Genomic DNA, 18,967 nt, shown 5'->3' with positions numbered 1-18,967 from the left:
CATTTTTTAGTGTCTTTTAATTATGAGAAGATTTTAATTTTGATGAAATCCAATTATTAGACTGCATGTTTGTGTCTCCCCAAAATGTGCATTTTGAAACCCTAATCTCCAATATGGTGGTATTTGGAGGTAAGGCCTTTAGGAGGTAATCAAGTCATGAGGGTCAAACCTTCATGATGCAATTAGGGCCCTTATAAGAAGAGAGCCACCCACCCCTGTGACCTGTTTGTGTGCGTCTCCCCCTCTCTCTTTCTCTCTTTCATTGAAGGAATGAGAAGTCAGCTTTCTATCAGTCTAGAAGGGGTCCCTGACCAGTCAGATATCAAATCTGCCAGCACTTTGATCTTGGACTTCCCAACCTTTAAAACTATGAGAAATAAATGCCTGTTATTTAAGTCATCCAGTCTATGAATTTTTATTATAGCAGCCTGAAATTTTTAAGACTATTATTATTTGTAGTCTAAGAAACCTGTGTCACCCCATGTTGTGAAGATATTATTGTATGCTTACTTTTGGATGCTTTATAGGTCTCTGATCTATTTTGAATTAATTTTTCTACATTGTGTGAAGTGGAAGTCAGGTTCATTTTTATTTTGCACATATCCAGTTGTTTCAGCATTGTCTGTTGAGAAGCCTGGCTTTTCCCTTTTTGCTAAAAATCAGCTGACTATATATGTTTATTTCTGGGCTTTATTCTGTTAGATGAGGCTATCTGTCTATCTTATATTATGACACTGCCTTGATTACTGTAGCTTTATAGTATCAGATATTATAAATTCTTCAATTTTGTTCTTTTTTCAAAGTGGTTATTAATTTTTCTAAACTCTGTGTTTCTATGTAAAGTTTAAAGTAAATACCTCAGTTTCTAAAAACACACCGACTCCAATTTATATTACAATGGCTTTGAATTTGTAATCAATTTGGAGAGAATGGACATCTTTTTAAATATTGAATTATCCAATATATGAACATAGTATACCTTACCATTTAGTTATATTTTTTCTCTCAGCAATAGTTAGTAGTTTTCAATGTGGAGGTCTTACACGTTTTTATACGTTAAATGTATTCAATTTTATAATTTTTATGTTATTATAAGTTGTATTTGTATTTCATTTAAAAATTTTGAAGTTAGTATATTAGAGTTTTTATTTATATAATTGACTTAATATATTGACTTAATTGACTTAAATTTTATTTATCTATTGACTTTGTACTGGTAATCATGCTTAATATTTCTAGTACTTTTTTGGTAGATTCTTTAGGCTTTTCCACATAAAATCATGTTGTCTGAAAATAAAGATGGGCAATTTCTTCCTTACTCATCTTTGGCCTTTCATTTCTTTTTCTTGGTTTATGACATTTACTAAGACCTCTGTTATAATGTTGTAAAAAAGTGTAAGAGAAATATTCTTACCTTGTTCATAATCTAATGGAAAACTGTTCACTATTTCACTGTTAGGAATGATGCTAACTAAAGGTTCATCTCTCATGCCTTATACAAGGAAGTGTGTCTTGAAATGAACAGCTATAAACAGGTGTAGCAAAGTGGATTTTTTCAGCCAGCATAGCTCCCTTTTTTCAAGGTCTGAATGTTTGCTTTTTGTTGCTGTCCTCCACACATTTTTACACATATATTATAATTAATCTCAGCAAGAAAATCAGTCCAATGCAAGCAACTCCACCATTAATGAAACTTCCCTGAATATGTAATTTTAATTATTATATTCTTAAATCCATAATAGTTTATTAGTTTTTTTATAAACCTGTTAGATTTATTTCTCTGCTCCTTACTCACTTGCCATTCTCTCTCTCATGTTTTAAAAGGCATTAGATGCATTAATTTTAAATTCTGTGTCTGATTACTCCAATATACAAGGCACTTATATGTCTGTCAAAGAATGCTCATGGTACTTTTTTCCCTCATATATATTTTTTGTTTTATGTATTTATTTATTTTTTAATGTGAGCTCATGTTCTCTGGGACTTTATCTCTGGGAATTCTTTGTATCCTGAGTTAAGATTCCATTCATCTGGAAAGAATGTCCACAGATTCTTAAAAAGCTACCAACATGAATCCATTTTCAAATTCTTGCACAGATTTTTCCATCTTTGAATACTGAGCACCCAACCTCCATTAAGATGAGCCTATAGCCAAGAATTCTTAAAGGGGACTCTTCTGTTCCTCTATCAAATGCTCAATAATGAGAAAAACAAGTTTTCCTGCATGTACTCTGTCTTTATAAATTAAATCTTTAGTTTTCTTGTTTTCGATTTTTCTGAGAGTGTAATCTGTGTGATTCCTGGCTCTTACAAATGTTCTCTGATTCAACTTCCCACACTGCCCAAGTCCAAAACCTGGCCTGCCGTTCTCGAAAACTGCAGTTACTGAAGTCAAATCTCTAGGTCATCTCGGACTGCTGGGGGCCCACAAGACAGCAGCTTCCTTGTTTGTGTTCTATGCTATACTCCTGCTCAAGCTTGGTTCCCACCTCAGGGGAACCCAGTGCTGTCTTATGAAGTCAGCCATGCACGTAGTACTGCTTTTCATGTTTTATCCACTATTTTGAGACATTTGGTAGTAAGAGAATTTCAGTACATCCAGTTTGATATATAGCCAGAAATGAAAATATTGAAAATTTAATCACTAAAGGCTTTAGTTATCATTCTTCATTTTACTAGTTGGCAAATGAGTTAACTAGATGGATAATGGTTAACAGAAGAAATATTTATTGACCTCCATGTCTGTGAATAACTAATATGCTACCCAATTTAAAAAAAAAAAAACAGCTATGAAAAAAAAAAGGAATGAATCAAATGGATAGTCTGCACAATTCATGATGGCTTTAGTTCTAGAATATTCCAAAAGGTATCCCTAAATAGCTGTAAGAGGTATAGCCAATGAAGGAATTGTGAGGAAAGAGGAGTGATTGAGGCCTGTGTTAGTACCTCACCAGTTCTCAAAGCTGTCTTTCACAGATAAAATAAAGCTTGAGTGGATCAAAACGTTTCTTGGAAATTTACCAGATTTCACATGAAAGGACTTATTTTACTCCTTTACTATGGAGAGAAATCACTTAGTAATTACACCTAATAAATTTAATTCCTAAGGCTAAACAGGAATAGGCTAAATCACATTACTCTATGTAACACGTGGGTGATAAAACCTATCTCATCAATTGTTAAATATATTAATGGCAAAATGTTTAGCACAGTTCATTAAACATAACATACTAAATTGCTTATAAAATGGTAGCTACTGTTTCGATATATAAAAGTTCTGATGTGAGAAACTTCTAATACCTTTGTAAATGTTACATTCAGAGATGGTTTCATGTTCCCGACAAACTGACAAAATAAACTCAGGAAAACTCAGCCTGGGCTCCCCATCCTGACCGGGTCCCCTCCTGAGGTCTGCAGTGCCTTGGTTTCTCCTCACTTAGGACTGCCCAGTTCTCTTACAGTTTCCACCGAAAGCAGCTTATGTGATTGGTAGCATTTTTTTTTTTTTTTTTGTAGTATGACCTGCCAGGGGATTCATGTTAGTTAGACATTAGAAAATTATAAAGATGGATATCAAGGAAAGTCTCTGTTCCTAAGGAGCCTAGAGTCTAGTGTCATGATTTTCAGCCCTGGTTGTACTTTAGAATCACCTAGAAAGATTAAAAAAAAAAGGCTCACCAACATTCATATGTGTATCTTTTCTCCCTATACAGATAGTGGCTATCTTGGGACAGAAGAAAAAGACAATCATTCTCTTGCTTTATTCCTTATAGCCAGTCCTTATATGTAGCAGGAATGTATTAAAACCTACTTAAATTTATTAAACAAAAATATGAACAAAATCCAACTCACAGGCATTCTATTAAGTGAATCCTTAGTAACAATCACAAATAACGGTTGAAGTATTAAGTTCCTAAGCCAAAAAGAATGTGCTCGTAACACCTCTCCCTGTGTTAACTGTGCCAATGTCACAGGGCACATCCCCCAAGGTAAAAATAACCGGCGTATCCAAGTCAAAAGAAATTTGCAATTACGACACAACTTTGTGTTTAGAAAATATCTCTTACTAGGCTGTAAGTTACAGAATTTGTCTTACCAATTTGAGATAACCCTCAGCATCTAGAATTAAGTTTTCTGGTTTCAGGTCTCTGTAGATAATACCTAGTCGGTGCAGGTAATCAAATGCCTCTGTCACACAAGCCACGCAGAACTTGGAGGTGGGTTCATCAAAGCTGCCTCTGTAACGACATCATTTTCCTTCTTAATACTCGAGACACACATATTTATTGTCTATTCTACATGTCAATTGTTGCTTTGGTAAATGTATACAATATAAATGTTTTGTAGAGCATCAACACTAAACAGCATTTTGTACTGCCAGTGAATGAGGCTAAAGAAATTTAGGGGGATCCTCAGTGTAAGTGAGAAGTAGTACTTTGTTAAAATGAAAATGTCTGCAACCAAACAACCATTTCTGGTAATCATATATGAATATAAATAATAAAAACATAAGGAAAATTAGCCTTTTTTAGACATTTATGGCAAACTCTGGAGAAAATGCAACCTACTTTAATGGGCAGCTTAAAGTAGACTTCTGTAATTTATTGCTTGACTTAAAAATGACTCAAGTGATCATTTTCATTTCCTATTGGTATAGCATGTAACAATAACCCATGTAGAAATGGGGCCATAACTCTTTCCTGTTTCGTGTACCTCAGTGATATTAGAGTTGCCCCATGTCAGCACTGTATGTGGGTTTACACACTGAGTTATTAAAATGTGGCAGTGATTTGCCGCAGGCAGTAAAAGAAGGGTGTGGCTTTGGAATAAGAGAAACTGGCTTTGACTCCAGCTTCCGCCATCACCGTGTCCACCGGCAATTTGTGTGACTGTTCTAGCCTCAGATCCCGATCTGTCAAATGGGTTTACTATTCACTCAACAAGGTCTGTTTTGAGAATCAGACACAATGCCTAACAGATAGCAGCCACCGTCATTTCTAAACAGATTGGCTGTGGAAGCAGAAATGGAGGATGCAAATGCTTTTGTAGGTATCATGCACAAGTCTTCGCATGCTTCTGGGTTCCATCCAAAAATACTTTCCTAACAGAAACACATCTATCTCTTCTCAGATACTCAAAGGTCTCCTATTACCTAGGTCTATAATGCTCTACCACGAATGCACATTGGGATTGCCTGAGAAGCAGTTAGAAATCATTTCCTGGACCCCATCCAAAATGAAGCAAATCATAACGTCTGGCAATAAGGCCCAGCATTTTGACTTTGTAAAGCTCTCCACCTGATTGTAAGAAGAATCCAGGGTTGAGACCCACCGGCCCAGGCAATACTGTCCAAATGTGTGGCCTGGCATTAACCTCCACAACCTCATGCAAACTGCTTTCCCGTCCCCTGTGCTGGCCTCGCCTCCTACTCCAATTCTGCTGTGAATTATCCACAAAGAGACATAATTCTATTTCAACCTTCCTATCGTACCTTACATTGGTTTACCTTCCCCACTACCTTTCCAGATTTCGTTCATCTTTAGAATTTAGTTCCAGTCTTTCCTCTGTCATCACATTTTTATCTTTCTTCTCTGAGCTTATAATCTACACCACTCATATGGCATTTAATTACAAACTGCCAATTTCTCTGTAATATTTAGTTTACACATTAAATAATAAAATGTTTTGGGGCACTTGGGTGGCTCAGTCAGTTAAGCATCAGACTTTCAATCTCGGCTCAGGTCCTGATCTTGCATTTCAAGAGATGGAGGCCCACGTCGGGCTCAGTGCAGAACCTGCTTGGGATTTTCTCTCTCCCTCTCTCTCTGCCCTTCTCCCACTTGTGCATTTACATGTGCTCGCTCGCTCGCTCTCTCTTTCTCTCAAAATTAATAAACTTAAAAAAATAGTGGAATGTTGTAAAACTGCATGTTATATTATCTCTCCAAATAAAATCTAAACCTTATCAGAGGAAATGTTTATACTTTTTACCCTTTTGGTTACAGAAGTTTACATTGTCTAGAAAACATCCACACTGTCCACGATGAAGCCTTGCCCCGTTGGCAGTGCTCAACAAATATCTGTGGTTTCGATTATGTAGGAGTCACCCCTTTCGTAAAACTGAACCTTCACAGAGGTCTCATTCTGCTTTTCAGTGGGGGCTTCACACTCCCCACCACCTTTCTTCATGTCTCCGGGAGAGATTCGGAATCAATAACGTTTTGGTTTATAGCTACTCTGCCTCACACTAACCATGTGATCATGGAGAGCTCACACTCTGTGGAAGCCTGGGATTCTTTGATCCCTAATCTGGAAATGACAGTGACTGCCTTATAGGCTGTCTATTGCACAATTATAATGTCAGCCATGAAAATATCCTTATTTCTATTTTATCAAGTCATAATATTTTCTGAGAACGATTTTGTAATGACTTTATATCTCTTTAAATGAACATGAATAAGCCATCCCTTAGGTCAGATGTGAGAACACAGGTTACTGTTTATAATCCTTTTCCATTACCTGTCCCTTAATATACTCCACAGCTCCCCTCCTAAGCAGGCCTCCAGAAGCATGTACACATACTTATTGTCCTTGAAAGTGCGATACAATCTGTGAAGACACATAAAAACATGGTTATCATTAAAAATCTAGTTTGGAACGTTTTGTATACTTACTTAAGAACATCACCAATAACATTTGGGACACTGGTGCTCATCTCATTCCAACAATCCTACAGCCTCATGGGACTTCTTCCCAAATCCTCCTTGATCTTCTTCCCTGTCTTGTTTTGCACATGTTAACCCCTTTCTTTCGACTGCCCTTCTTCACATAGTTTTATTGGATTATATATTAAATAAGATATAATTAACTTATAATCAAATGAATATATATATATATATTCATCGGACTTTTATGATATGAGGTAAATGTAATGGTTGTCCTCAAGAGCAATAAGAAAACTGGGTCGCATAGCTAATAAATGGCAGATGAGGGATTCACACCGAGGCATCTTGCATCCAGGGCCCACACAGAACCACTTTATTAGACTGCCTCTGCCGTCTACACATGATCTGGGCAGTCGGTTTTCACCTACTACTGAAATATGGTATCCCGCCCAGGATCCATGCGGGGTCCACACAGACTGACCTTCTTTGTCTCAGTTTCACTGCAATAGTGCTATCCCTTCCTCAAGACCAAGCGCATCATTTCACCTCCCAAATACAGCCTTTCTTTCCTCCAGAAGCCCAGAGACCTCTGCATGTGTCTCCTTTACGAGCTGCCTTCATGCCCATGTCTTATGTCTCTTATGTCCTCTGGTTGGTCTCAAACACTAAACTGTGTGACAGAAACCTATAAGCAGTAAGGTTAGTGGGAAGTGTACTTGGAAACAACATCCATTGGGGACGAGTAAGACACACTGGGGCAGCAGGAGAGCTGGGCTATTCTAGTTTCTAGTTTCAACAAAAGCCTCAGCCTCAAAGAGTTCTGTCATTATTGGATGCAGGATGTACTTGGAGACAGAGTGCGGTCTTGGGCAAGGTGGTTTTCTCTACCTTAGAACAATGGCCAGGAAAGGACTGAGCTAGAATTCTCCGTTGGCAACACTCCCAGAAGGTGAAGGAATGACAGCCCTAATCTTGATGTGGGTCCTGGGTGGGGTACCATATTTCAACAGTAGGTGAAAGCAGAGCGCCCAGATCATGTGCAGACAACAGAGGCAGTCTAATAAAGTGGTTCGGTGTGGGCTCTGGATGCAAGATGCCTCGGTGTGAATCCCTGATTGGCCATTTATTAGCTATGCGACCCAGTTTTCTTATTCCTCTTGAGGACAACCATTACATTTACCTCACATCATAAAGGTCAGATGAATATATACATTCATTTGATTATAAATTAAATGAAATATTATTTAACATATGCTATATATCTGCATACATAAATAAAATAAAAATAAAAAATATTTTAAATATATATTACACATATTTTATATATATATAAAACATATACAGTTTGCTAAGAAGAGTGGAACATGTTAATTTCTCAATAAATGTCATTAATATTTATTATTATATTATTATTGCCTTATTATATGCCAGGCATTCTGCAAAGAGCTGGAAATGAGAAAAGGAATAAAATCCAATCCATGCCCTAAAGCTGCTCATGATAGTTTATTAGTGAATTATTGATGAAAGGGGGAGTGCATTCTGGGAACATAGTTAACTTAAAAAATAATTGGATGACTCTATTGCCAGCATCTCCTGGGTTCAAACTCTTTAATCTTGAAAAAAAATGGGGGTGAGGATATGGGTAGGCAGGAAGATTTTCCCAAGACATTTGATCAGAAAACATAAATTCCGTTCATTATAGGGGCCCTTTACATCACCCAGGAATCACTAAAGCTACACTCTGAGGCCAGAACCTGTAAGAAAATATGTCTTGAGTGGCCTACACCACTAACTCATGAATCACAAGTAAAGAGAGCTGTGGCCTAGAATAACATGTCTCTCCCCAAACTCTGGGCATAACTACAGAAAGAACAGTGACTATTAGGAGATGGATCTTTCCGCATCTAGGCACTGCTAGGACCACGCTCCATAGCTCCTTGGCAGCCTGCATGTGCCCAAATGCCACTCCTTGCAGAAATTCAACAGCAGTTTGTCCCCTGAGGGTTTCAAATGAATTCTTTGCTTCCTAAATTCTGCACTAGGTATGCAGAATAAATAATCAGTTCAAATTATTCCACAATAATTTTATATTTACACACACACACACACACACACACACACACACACTTTCCTGAGATTTACTCAAGAATAAAATATATCTAAACTTTTGACTCCAAACCTCAAAGCTCTAACGTTTTATGTGTTGTGGCTGTGACAGGGATGGAGAATTCAGAGTGGGTTTTTTTTTCTTCCTCTTCTGTTCTCTTGCATGAAAACATTCAAAAGAGCCTACCTACAGTCCTAAATTCTCACTTACTTCACAATGAAGGGAGAACACAACTCCTCTAGAATTCTCTTTTCTGAATAAACGTGCTCCTGTTGCTTAGTGTCAACGATGTGCTTCTTCCTTATACACTTCATAGCAAAAGCCACATTCTCATTCTTCACTTTAACCTATGTAAGAAGAGAAAGATCCCTCAAAACTAACTTAGTAGGAAATATTTGTAACATCTATATAAAACATGGTAACCAGTGAGAGTTAAAATTCTTTCATATTTAAATAGAATGTGACCCTTCAACTACTCATCCCTCGGGAACTAAGTTTTATTTTAGTCAGGTATACACCCTTCCCTTTCATTGTAATTACATTGTAATTTCCAAAAGAGATTACATATCTGGAACATGGTCCTAAAATCTTTGCATTAACACAAGAAAAAAAAAACTCTACTTAGATTTAAGGTTTAGAAATCTATTCACTTTTGAGTGTGTGACCTAAAAAAACGTTGACCAGAACTGCCAAAAATTGTTCTTTCTTAAGATCCACTTCTTCCATTTTTAAAACAAAACATATTAAATCAAAACCCGTATCTGTGCTATCCAATACGACAGCAAGTAGTCACATGAGGTTATTTAATGTAAAATAATTAAAATTAAAAATTTAGTTCCTTAGTTGCACTAGCCACATTTCAAAGGCTTGCCAGCCACAACCAGCAAGTAACTACCCTCCGGATGGCAGGGGGATAGAACATTTCCATCAGTGCAGAAAGTTCTTTTGGTGTATGCGCTTTAGATGGACAAACAAAATTTTCCCTTGAAAGGAAATAAGAAAAATTAATATAGATGTTTATCCAGATAGGCTTAAAATTCCATAAGCAGACTATATTTGACAAGTAATGAAACTGCACAGAAATGGCTGCACTCCATACTTGGCTCACATTTGCCGCTAGTGCTGCTTAGGACTATTAAACCAGTGGTGGAATTATTGTTTCAATTACTATCATCTCACTACGTTAAAAAAAATATATAGATCTCAGCATTGTTAATTCAATTCCTTTGCCAGGATCTTTGGTGAAAAACACCACTGCAGATGGATATTGCCCTTGTCTCTCCATATGGCATTAAAAAAAAAAAATGACAAATGCTCATTGGCTTATTAAGAAATTGTTTCTTTCCCCCTCACCCATCAGAGAGGAAGTACCGACTGGGTGTGAGGTGCTCTATCCAGGTCTCCTGGCAGCATTTCAGATCTGCTCATGTCTAGGGCCATCCAGCAGATGAAGGTGTCAGCCTGGTATCCGGAGGTTAATGTACAGTGAATCGTGACAAATCTGCTGGGCAAAGAAGGGCTTGGTAATTGCCAAGGGTTCAGAGCCATCTGTACCCAGTAAGGTCACAGACCTCCATTCTACAGTTTCCTCAGAGCACTTGATCTGACAGTACCACTCTGTTACTCCTTGGAAGCGAGTTATAAAGCTCAGAGAGGTGGTGATGTGGAAAATACAGCCCAGATCAGGCCATAAGTCCCCAGCTGTCCTGATCAACACTGCAGAAGGATGCACTTTAAATATTCCTTTATATTCATCTTCTTTTCTTCTTTTCTGATGGAATATCTTGAGCAACCCCAAAACAGGATGATGAAAGCCAAGTATAGACATGGCAGTGGAGTTGTGTAAACTATAATATTAAAGATTTTATTTCTACAGCATTTCCCCTGGACACATTCTTCTTTTCTTTAGTATATAGTTAATGTGTCATAAGTGTGTGTGTGTATACATTTTGCTGTTAGAAAATACATTCTTGAAAATACATTCTTAGTGTTTTATAGCCTCTGGGAATACTTACTTGGTACATTCTCCAAAAATTATAATCAAGAAAAAAAAATCACAAAAGGATTTGATGCAAGAAGCTTGAAATAAGAGCTATATTATTATTACAAGTTACTTATTAGCACAGACATGCTACTATACAACACACAGAGTGAAAAATTACTTTCTCAATTTCAGCTCAAAGCAACATTTAAGATAGTGACAACAATTCATATATTCCTCCAAGATATTCTGGAATATAAAACAAAAAAAGTCAAAAAGCTTCTCTCAGATGCTTGAAACGTAAACCCCTTACAAGCTCAACTCTTCCGAACCCACCAACGCCCAGTGTTGCGATAATCTCAAGGTTCTGGAATGGGGATGATGAGGAAAATCTGGCCACCTTCTCCTTCAGCTGAATCATCTCCAGAGAGAGTGCTTTGGACAGCTTCCAGTTAGACATGGATCTCCTGCACAAGAAAAGTGAAACTTTGCATAGGCTCCCTTAGCAGGCCAGGGTCAGGCCACATCTAAATCCCACTCTTAACAACAGTATCATTTCTGCCAGTAATTACTGCCCATGGTTGCTACCAAGGCTGGCTCAACTTCTATAGGATCGGATTCAGTTATGTCTGTAGAGAAAAACAATAGACTATACAAACAAAACACACACACAGACACACACACACACACATTAATAGACAAATGTCAAACTAAATCAATGAGAGGTAAAAAGAGTTGAATTGCATAGTAATTTAAAGTATATCTCAATAAATCTGTTGGGTTTTTTTTTTGTTGTTGAAGAGTCAATGAGAGGAAATAAAACCAATGAGCCATCCCTTTGCTACACATACAGGAGAATGCCACACTGAGAATCTTTGCTGGGTTTTGCTATTTTTGTCAGGTTTCTAAGTGTTCCATGGCTGAACCAGAATAACTGCTTAGTGAAAGCTGAAAAATACATTCTCTACTTTATAGCTAAGTATCATTATTTGGAAATACTCATTTTTCTCTTTTAAGGTTTACTGCTCTGGGTTATATATTCATAAATTGTTCTTATTACAAAAGGCCTTTGCCATGAAAACTGCAAATATATTCCTTGCCAGAAAAAGAAAACAAAATGAAAACAAAAACAAACAAATAAAAACACTCAAAAGCAAAAAACTTCTGAGGTTCTGACTGAATGCTCCAATGTACTTTAAATGTCAGTTGTCTAGAACTTTTGACTCCAGCTTCATTAGTACTACCTGGTAAATATGTGCTTACGTATTTACTCTGTAAAATGTAAAGGATTTTCAAATAATTCTAATTTTACAAAGTAGTTTTTCTATTAAGCACAAAATTCTTCATCAATATTACCATGTTATTATTGTTATTATTACCCAACGTCTTCCTACACACACACACACACACACACACACACACACACACACCCTTGAGCAATAACTCCCTTATATTTTGAAATAATTCTGACCCTACTCCAGCTGTCTACCTGAAATCAGAATGCATGGCTTACTCTAGTCCGTTGGCACTCTTGTTCAATTTCCGTTTCCATTTCTGAATTAATCTCCTTTTGAGCTAAGTCATCAGACATAGAATCCCTTTCCCAAGGCCACCTATCAGGAAATGTCTCCCTGACATTATTACTCATCACCCAAAAAAAGAAGCTGACTACTTACAGACTAAAATAATATCCATACTAGTGGTAAGTGGCATCCTCTTTGGAGAAGATCAATTTAAAAGACTTCCCCCCAAATTTTCTAGTGACAGCACACAGAAAGTTAGCACATGGTGAATCATATTCCTGTGCTCTTTCATCTACTGCTGGAAGTCCTATGCGGCTTAGGAAAACATTCATCCACTTACTTTGCATGTCTTTTCTCATCATCACGGTTTAGGTTTGCCACATACCCTTCGAGGTATTTTTGGAGTTCTTCAAAAGTCCCGACTGTTTGGTTGAATGTCCTAAGTGAATAAAATAAATTTCTCAGGCTCATAAAAGACCATTTGTATGGTTATTCATGGCTTTGTAAATGGTTTTTCAATAATTTATGTTACATTAAAGTTGCCATAAAATGTAGACTAGCCATTAGAAGTTATAGAATTAATCCTGTGAGTTTATGAAAACAAAGCAAAGAGAAAACATTTCTGTAGTTTTCTGTCTTGTGGTTCAGGTTTACCAGAATTTTTTTTTTTTTTTTTCAGAAGACAGGGGACAGGAAATAGTCTACATAATGTGTTTACTGAATCAACAGGTTACATGGATGGCAGATTTTCTTAACTTCACTTCCTCAAATGAGGCTATTTATTTTAAAAATCAAGGATAAAATTTATCTTTTCTTTCCCTCCATAATGCTCCTCATTTCGCATTCCTTCATAATCAAATCTAAATGTTTTACATTATCTTAGTAGTTTTCTGAGGCTCAGCCAGTATCTTCCCTTGGCCTCTTGCCCCACAGATCAGACTTCATCTACTTTCCCCACCCCCGCTACAGTGTCTGTGGAAACTCATACCAAGCACTGCCCATGAGAAATAAAGAATCCCCTTCCTCACCAGTGAAATATATTTTCTCGATTATCTTTTCAATGCTTCCCCACCCTACACTTGACAATCTATCTTGATTTGTGGTTTTTTAAGGTAGTTCTCTTCTCTACTGCAAGTACTATCCTTCTAGAAACTATGCTTTAATCTTCTTGGTAAATCTTAAGCACCTGGGCATAGAAGAATGAAAGGAATGAAAATTTACCTCAAAACACCTAAAACTAATAAACCAGAGACATCTCATTACTGTACTGTTGTCATTTATTGCCTTCCTAGCCCTGATGAGCTCTCCCCACATTGAATTCACCCTAATCTACATTCACATTATTAAGCATATCTTATATACTGTGCTGGGTCTTTTCCAATTTTCTCTTCAGATCTACTCTCCACTCTTTTCTATTCTGCTCTATGGACTGGTAGAATAGTGAGAAACAAAAAGCATTGCCAAGAAATTTCAAATATCCAGTGGTTGAAATGATCAAGTAAAAAGGAAATACTTCTTGTACTTTGTTTTTCTTTAAAAAAAATTGTTTTTAATGTTTATTTATTCTGGAGAGAGACAGAGACAGAGACAGAGACAGAGCATGAGTGGGGAAGGGGCAGAGAGAGGGAGATGCAGAATCTGAAACAGGCTCCAGGCTCTAAGCTGTCAGCACAGAGCCTGATGTGGGGCTCGAGTTCATGAAGCACGAGATCACAACCTGAGCCAAAGTCAGACACTTAACTGATTGAGCCACCCAGGCGCCCCACTTTGTTTTGTTTTTATTTATTCTATATATCACCCTTATTTTGCTTACTGTTAAACTAATTAAAGTATTGTAAACAAATCTCATGTTTTAAATGTAGGTGATACTGGTGTCACAGGATCCTAGAAATTCTCCACATCCCAGAGCTAAAGTAAATGTAAACAGCTACAACATTCTAGCTGTGACAAAGAGCCTGTAATCATTTTGATGGTACAGACGGCACATTCTGACATAATCAGCTCCTTTGAGATCTGTCTCAACAACCAAACAATGATGGAGATGTCACAAATCACACTTTCCATGTATTTAGAGATACTGCCATTTCGCACACTTCATTAGACCTAAAAATAGGAAAACTTGAACTCTCCTTGCAATGTATTCATTCTAAGCATTTTTTTGAAAGAATGCATTAGGAAAGAAGAAATAAAGAGCCAAAGGTTTTCAGTCGCTATATTTCATTGCAAGGATGGTGCCCTTTATTCAGCCAACATGTGGAGCACTTCCCGTCTGCCAAGGACGATGTCATTTGCTGGCACTGCAACAGCAGTGAACAAGTCAGTGTTTCTGGACTCATGAAGCTTACAGAAGAGTGGGAAGACAGATGTTACATAAAGCAATGAGATACAATGAGAATAATGATGTAAGTGTAGATAAGGTACTGTGGGAGAATTATCATGGCATCTTAACCTAGTCTATTAGTCATGGCTACGAGGATCCTATCATTTTTCCATCCAAACTGAGTACTTTTCAGAGTGAAAGGTGGTGCCAATAACAAAGATGCTGAGCCAACCAGAACTGTTCAGGAAATCCAGGATCTAGGTCAACCTAGTTACATCTGATATTCAGCCTTTCTCATCCATAGAAGAAATTCATATAACTATTTTCTAATTTTTTCAAATGTTTACTCATTTTTGAGAGGGAGAGAAATGGAGTGTGAGCAAGGGAGGGGCAGAGACAGAGGGAGACACAGAACCCGAAGCAGCCTCCAGGCTCTGGGCTGTCAGTACAGAGCCCGACGTGGAGCTTGAACTCACAAACTGTGAGAACGTGACCTGAGCTGAAGTCAGAAGCTTAACCAACTGAGCCACCCAGACGCCCCAATTCATGTAACTTTTTAAGTCTCTTCGAGCTTAACACAATACTTTGTATACTAAAGAATCTTACACATGTAAATTGAACATTTTAAAATTATAATCTTCCGAATAATATGTTAACTCTATAAAATGACTGCAACCCTTTCAGGGATTATGAATATATGAGGCATTGTATAAATATTTGCTTGTGTGATTACAATGCAGAAAAAGGAAAGGAATTCTTCCTCTCTCTCATATTTTTAGTCCTAGCATTTCAGAGCAACTTACAAGATTCTACCACACAGTCAATGCTATTCAGTGCATGCATATATTTTTAATGAACTCCTATTCGAAACAATGCATTATCAGGACAATACTGTACCAATGCATTTTCCATTTGTGAGCTGGCATCCAAAGATTACTTTTGTCTGAACCTATTCTGCACTTTCTAGCCCTCTGCCTTCATTTTTAAGTCATGCTTCTCCTGGAGTGACTTCTGCATTTCCTATTTGCCTGAAGAATTCCTATTAATTTTTAAGCCCCATGTCCACACTTAACAAAATAAAGCCTTGCCCACTTTATTACATTAGGATTGATCCTCTTTCTGAAGACATGCCACGGGAGCCAAAGGCCACAGTGGGCAGAACTCTGCAAGAAAGATGCTCAGGACACCCGGGCAGGACCTCCTGCTGCATCACAGGACGGCATCGCTGCGGCAACCCTTTACTGATCTGGGACTTCTTTTCTTATCCATAAGACAGAGATTAAAGTAATTCAAAGTGATATTAAGGAGTATTGTTCTATGTGTGGTGATGGATGTTAACTAGACTTATTGTGGTGGTCATTTTGCAATATATACATATATCGAATCACTATGTTGTAAACCCAAAAATAATTTCATGTTGTGTCGATTATGCCTCGGTTGAAAATAATAAATAAAAAAGGATTATTGCTAAATTTTTAGGTATGTTAACCTTATTGTGGTCATGCCTTTAAATGACATTTACCCTCCAGAAATTCTACTAAAATTTATAGATGAAATCATTTTATGTTCGCAATTTGTTCGAAAAGAGCATGGAGAAGGCAGAGAGGGGGTGGCGAAGGGATCTGGATAAGACATTAATTGATAATTTCTGGACTTACATTATGGGATTCATAATATCATCCTGTCTGCTTTTTAATGTGTGAAATTCTCCACAATGAAAATATATTTTTGGGGGGCACTTGGGTGGCTCAGTCGGCTGAGCGTCCGACTTCAGCTCAGGTCATGATCTCACAGTGTGTGAGTTCGAGCCCCACATCAGGCTCGCTGCTGGCAGCCTGTCAGTGGAGAGCCCGCTTCCGATGCTCTGTCCCCCTCTCTCTGCCCCTCCCCCACGTGCACTCTTTCAAAACTAAATAAATATATTAAATATATATATATATTATATATATATATATTTTAAAGTTCTAAAGTTCTGGGGCACCTGGGTGTCTGAGTTGGTTAAGCATCCACTTCAGCTCAGGTCATTGTCTCATGGTTCGTGAGTTCGAGCCCTGCATCAGGCTCTTGGCTGTCAGTGCAGGGCCCGCTTAGGATCCTCCAACCTCCCTCTCTCTCTGCCCCTCTCCTGCTCATGCTTGCTCCCTCTCTCTCAAAAATAAACATTTTTAAAAATGTTCTAAAGTTTATTCCAGCTCTAAATCTCTGGTTCTATGTTCAATGAATGTTAATCTCAATTAGTAATCAACTACATACTTACTCTCTTGTTATTCTTCATTTTACTATTTTTTGCTAATATTTCATGAGTATACCCTATTTCTTTCAATTCACTGTGAGTTTTCTTAGACAATGGCCTAGCTTTGGTATATCTAAATTCCCTTTTCTGATATCTAGCTAATCGATCAATATTCAACTGATTAGTGAGAGATCCAAAGGGCCGGGTTCAAATATGATCTGAAGTGAGTGAAGGACACAAGGACTTTTTCCTGAAAATTAACCTGAGACATTTAGAGATTAATATTAACACACATCACTTGCAAGTTACTACAAATGTTAAATTAAACCTTCTCTGGAAATATATATATATATATAGCTAATAATGAGTATTTTATAACATATCTGATACAGAGGTTTTGTTCAAAAAAAATTTTGACTGTTTACAGCATTTTAGAAATAAATTATATTGTGTGGGGGGAATCCATAAGAGTACTAATAAGCTTATTTCTCTGGAAGATGCAGAATTTATATCGGTCTATTGCTGATATTTATGTACAAACTTTGCACACAAAATATTTAGCCTGCCAGCATCTGCCACTGCCACAGACACATTCAGATTAGAAGGCCCAGTTCCTCCCCATGAATTTTAATAGAATGTATTTGCAGCTGACAATTGGCCAGCATTTCTAAGTGGTGATGAATGAGAAGACAGATGGGCCTTCGGAGTAACAGAAGGCCAAGTCTTCAAAGGGGGCAATAGCCTGCCTTCTCCGACAGGATCCGCATACTCACTCTCGATCTATAACTAGGCATGCGACATCATTTTCCTCGGCAATGATGTTAGCTGATCTGACATCCTCGCTGCAGACAAAAACAGGAAAGTCAATTTTCTACAGTTAGAAATTACACATCCATTTTTATTAGAGGACCTGCTGCTTTTTTTATGAAATGCCATCACTTAAACCTTCCAAAGACTGCTTTTTTTAAAAATCATAACATATTCTACCCGTTTCCAAAAAAGCATTTGAAATGTGTCCCAATAAAGGTTATCTCAATAAGGAATTCAGAGAGGACGGTAAATTACACTGGGAATAGAGAGGAATTACAACTGCGTAAGGAATCTCATTCTGTGCTTTGTGTCAGCAAAATAAAAGAACTCTCCCCTGATCAAATGGGAATTGTTAATTAATAAGCAGCCCAAACTGAAATTAACAAATCAAACACATTTATTGGGAAAAACATTCAAGTAATTAACATATAATAAAAAGCCAATCAAGAATAAAACCCAGGGATAACTGGTGGCTCAGTCAGTTGAGTCTCCAACTCTTGATTTCGGCTCAGGTCATGATCTCAGGGCTCATGATTTCCAGCCCCACATCAGAAGCCTCGATGGGAGCCTGCTTGAGAGTCTCACTCTCTGCCCCTCCCCCAGATCACTCACTCTTTGTCACCCTCTCTCAAAACAAATAAAACAAAAGAATAAAACCTAAAGAAACTGGTGTTAGTGCCATATCACTCAATGATTAAATAAACACTAAAATACTTGAATTGCATAAAGCCTAAGATGTACATTTTTCCCTAGAATCTCTGAAATCAGTGTGTGTCCTACAATTGACGATGAGTCATAATATAATCAATAGCATTGTCTCTCTTTCTCAGAGGCACATTATATAATGGTGACTTTCAAAACTGATACCCTAGATTCAATGAATTATGGCATATGATCTAATGATGGCAAATTTAATTACCTAATGAATATCAACAGACCAAGCATTATGTAAAGTATTTCTTTAGAGACCTTTATTTATATGTTTCCTGCCTCTATTCGTTACAAACTAAAGACCCCGAAAAACGGTACACCCATATGGTACCCAGTGCTGTGAGACTCATTTAAGGTAACTGAGAGGAACAAGCATATTGATCCTGCACTAAGTGACCTGGTCAAAAACGGCAAACACAAAGTATATATCTAGTTCCTTCACCTTTCTTCAGTAATGGGACAGGAAAACTTTGGTGGGCCATCTCTCATTCCAAAGAAGTCCCCTATCCACATAGTTGACATCGAGAATCCTTCTGACATAACACACAGCTCCTTCCAAGTATACCGGGTCCTTGCCAGAAAACATCAGCAAAAACACTGCAGGCTGATGAGCTTTT

The 18,967-nt window shown here is 37.4% G+C and overlaps 1 protein-coding gene across 3 annotated transcripts in view; it reads right to left on the bottom strand.

The window, feature by feature from the left end:
* Nucleotides 1-18,967, bottom strand: part of PRKG2 (protein kinase cGMP-dependent 2) — a 100,916-nt gene that overhangs the window by 28,077 nt on the left and 53,872 nt on the right. For 2 of the 3 annotated variants that reach the window (XM_039220856.1, XM_039220857.1), the window contains 6 exons: nt 17,603-17,671; nt 12,617-12,715; nt 11,067-11,220; nt 8,983-9,119; nt 6,520-6,609; nt 4,097-4,238 (listed from right to left, as the gene is read on the bottom strand). In XM_039220856.1, the coding sequence (XP_039076787.1) occupies nt 4,097-4,238; nt 6,520-6,609; nt 8,983-9,119; nt 11,067-11,220; nt 12,617-12,715; nt 17,603-17,671 (691 nt within the window). Of the gene's footprint in view, nt 1-4,096; nt 4,239-6,519; nt 6,610-8,982; nt 9,120-10,143; nt 10,163-11,066; nt 11,221-12,616; nt 12,716-17,602; nt 17,672-18,967 lie in introns of those variants that run through there. The other variant, XM_039220858.1, reaches the window with a different exon arrangement.

The sequence above is a fragment of the Hyaena hyaena genome, unplaced genomic scaffold, assembly GCF_003009895.1.
Source record: "Hyaena hyaena isolate Hyena2069 unplaced genomic scaffold, ASM300989v1 scaffold_915, whole genome shotgun sequence".
Lineage (NCBI taxonomy): Eukaryota > Metazoa > Chordata > Mammalia > Carnivora > Hyaenidae > Hyaena > Hyaena hyaena.
This window is presented reverse-complemented; position numbering and strand designations above follow the sequence as displayed.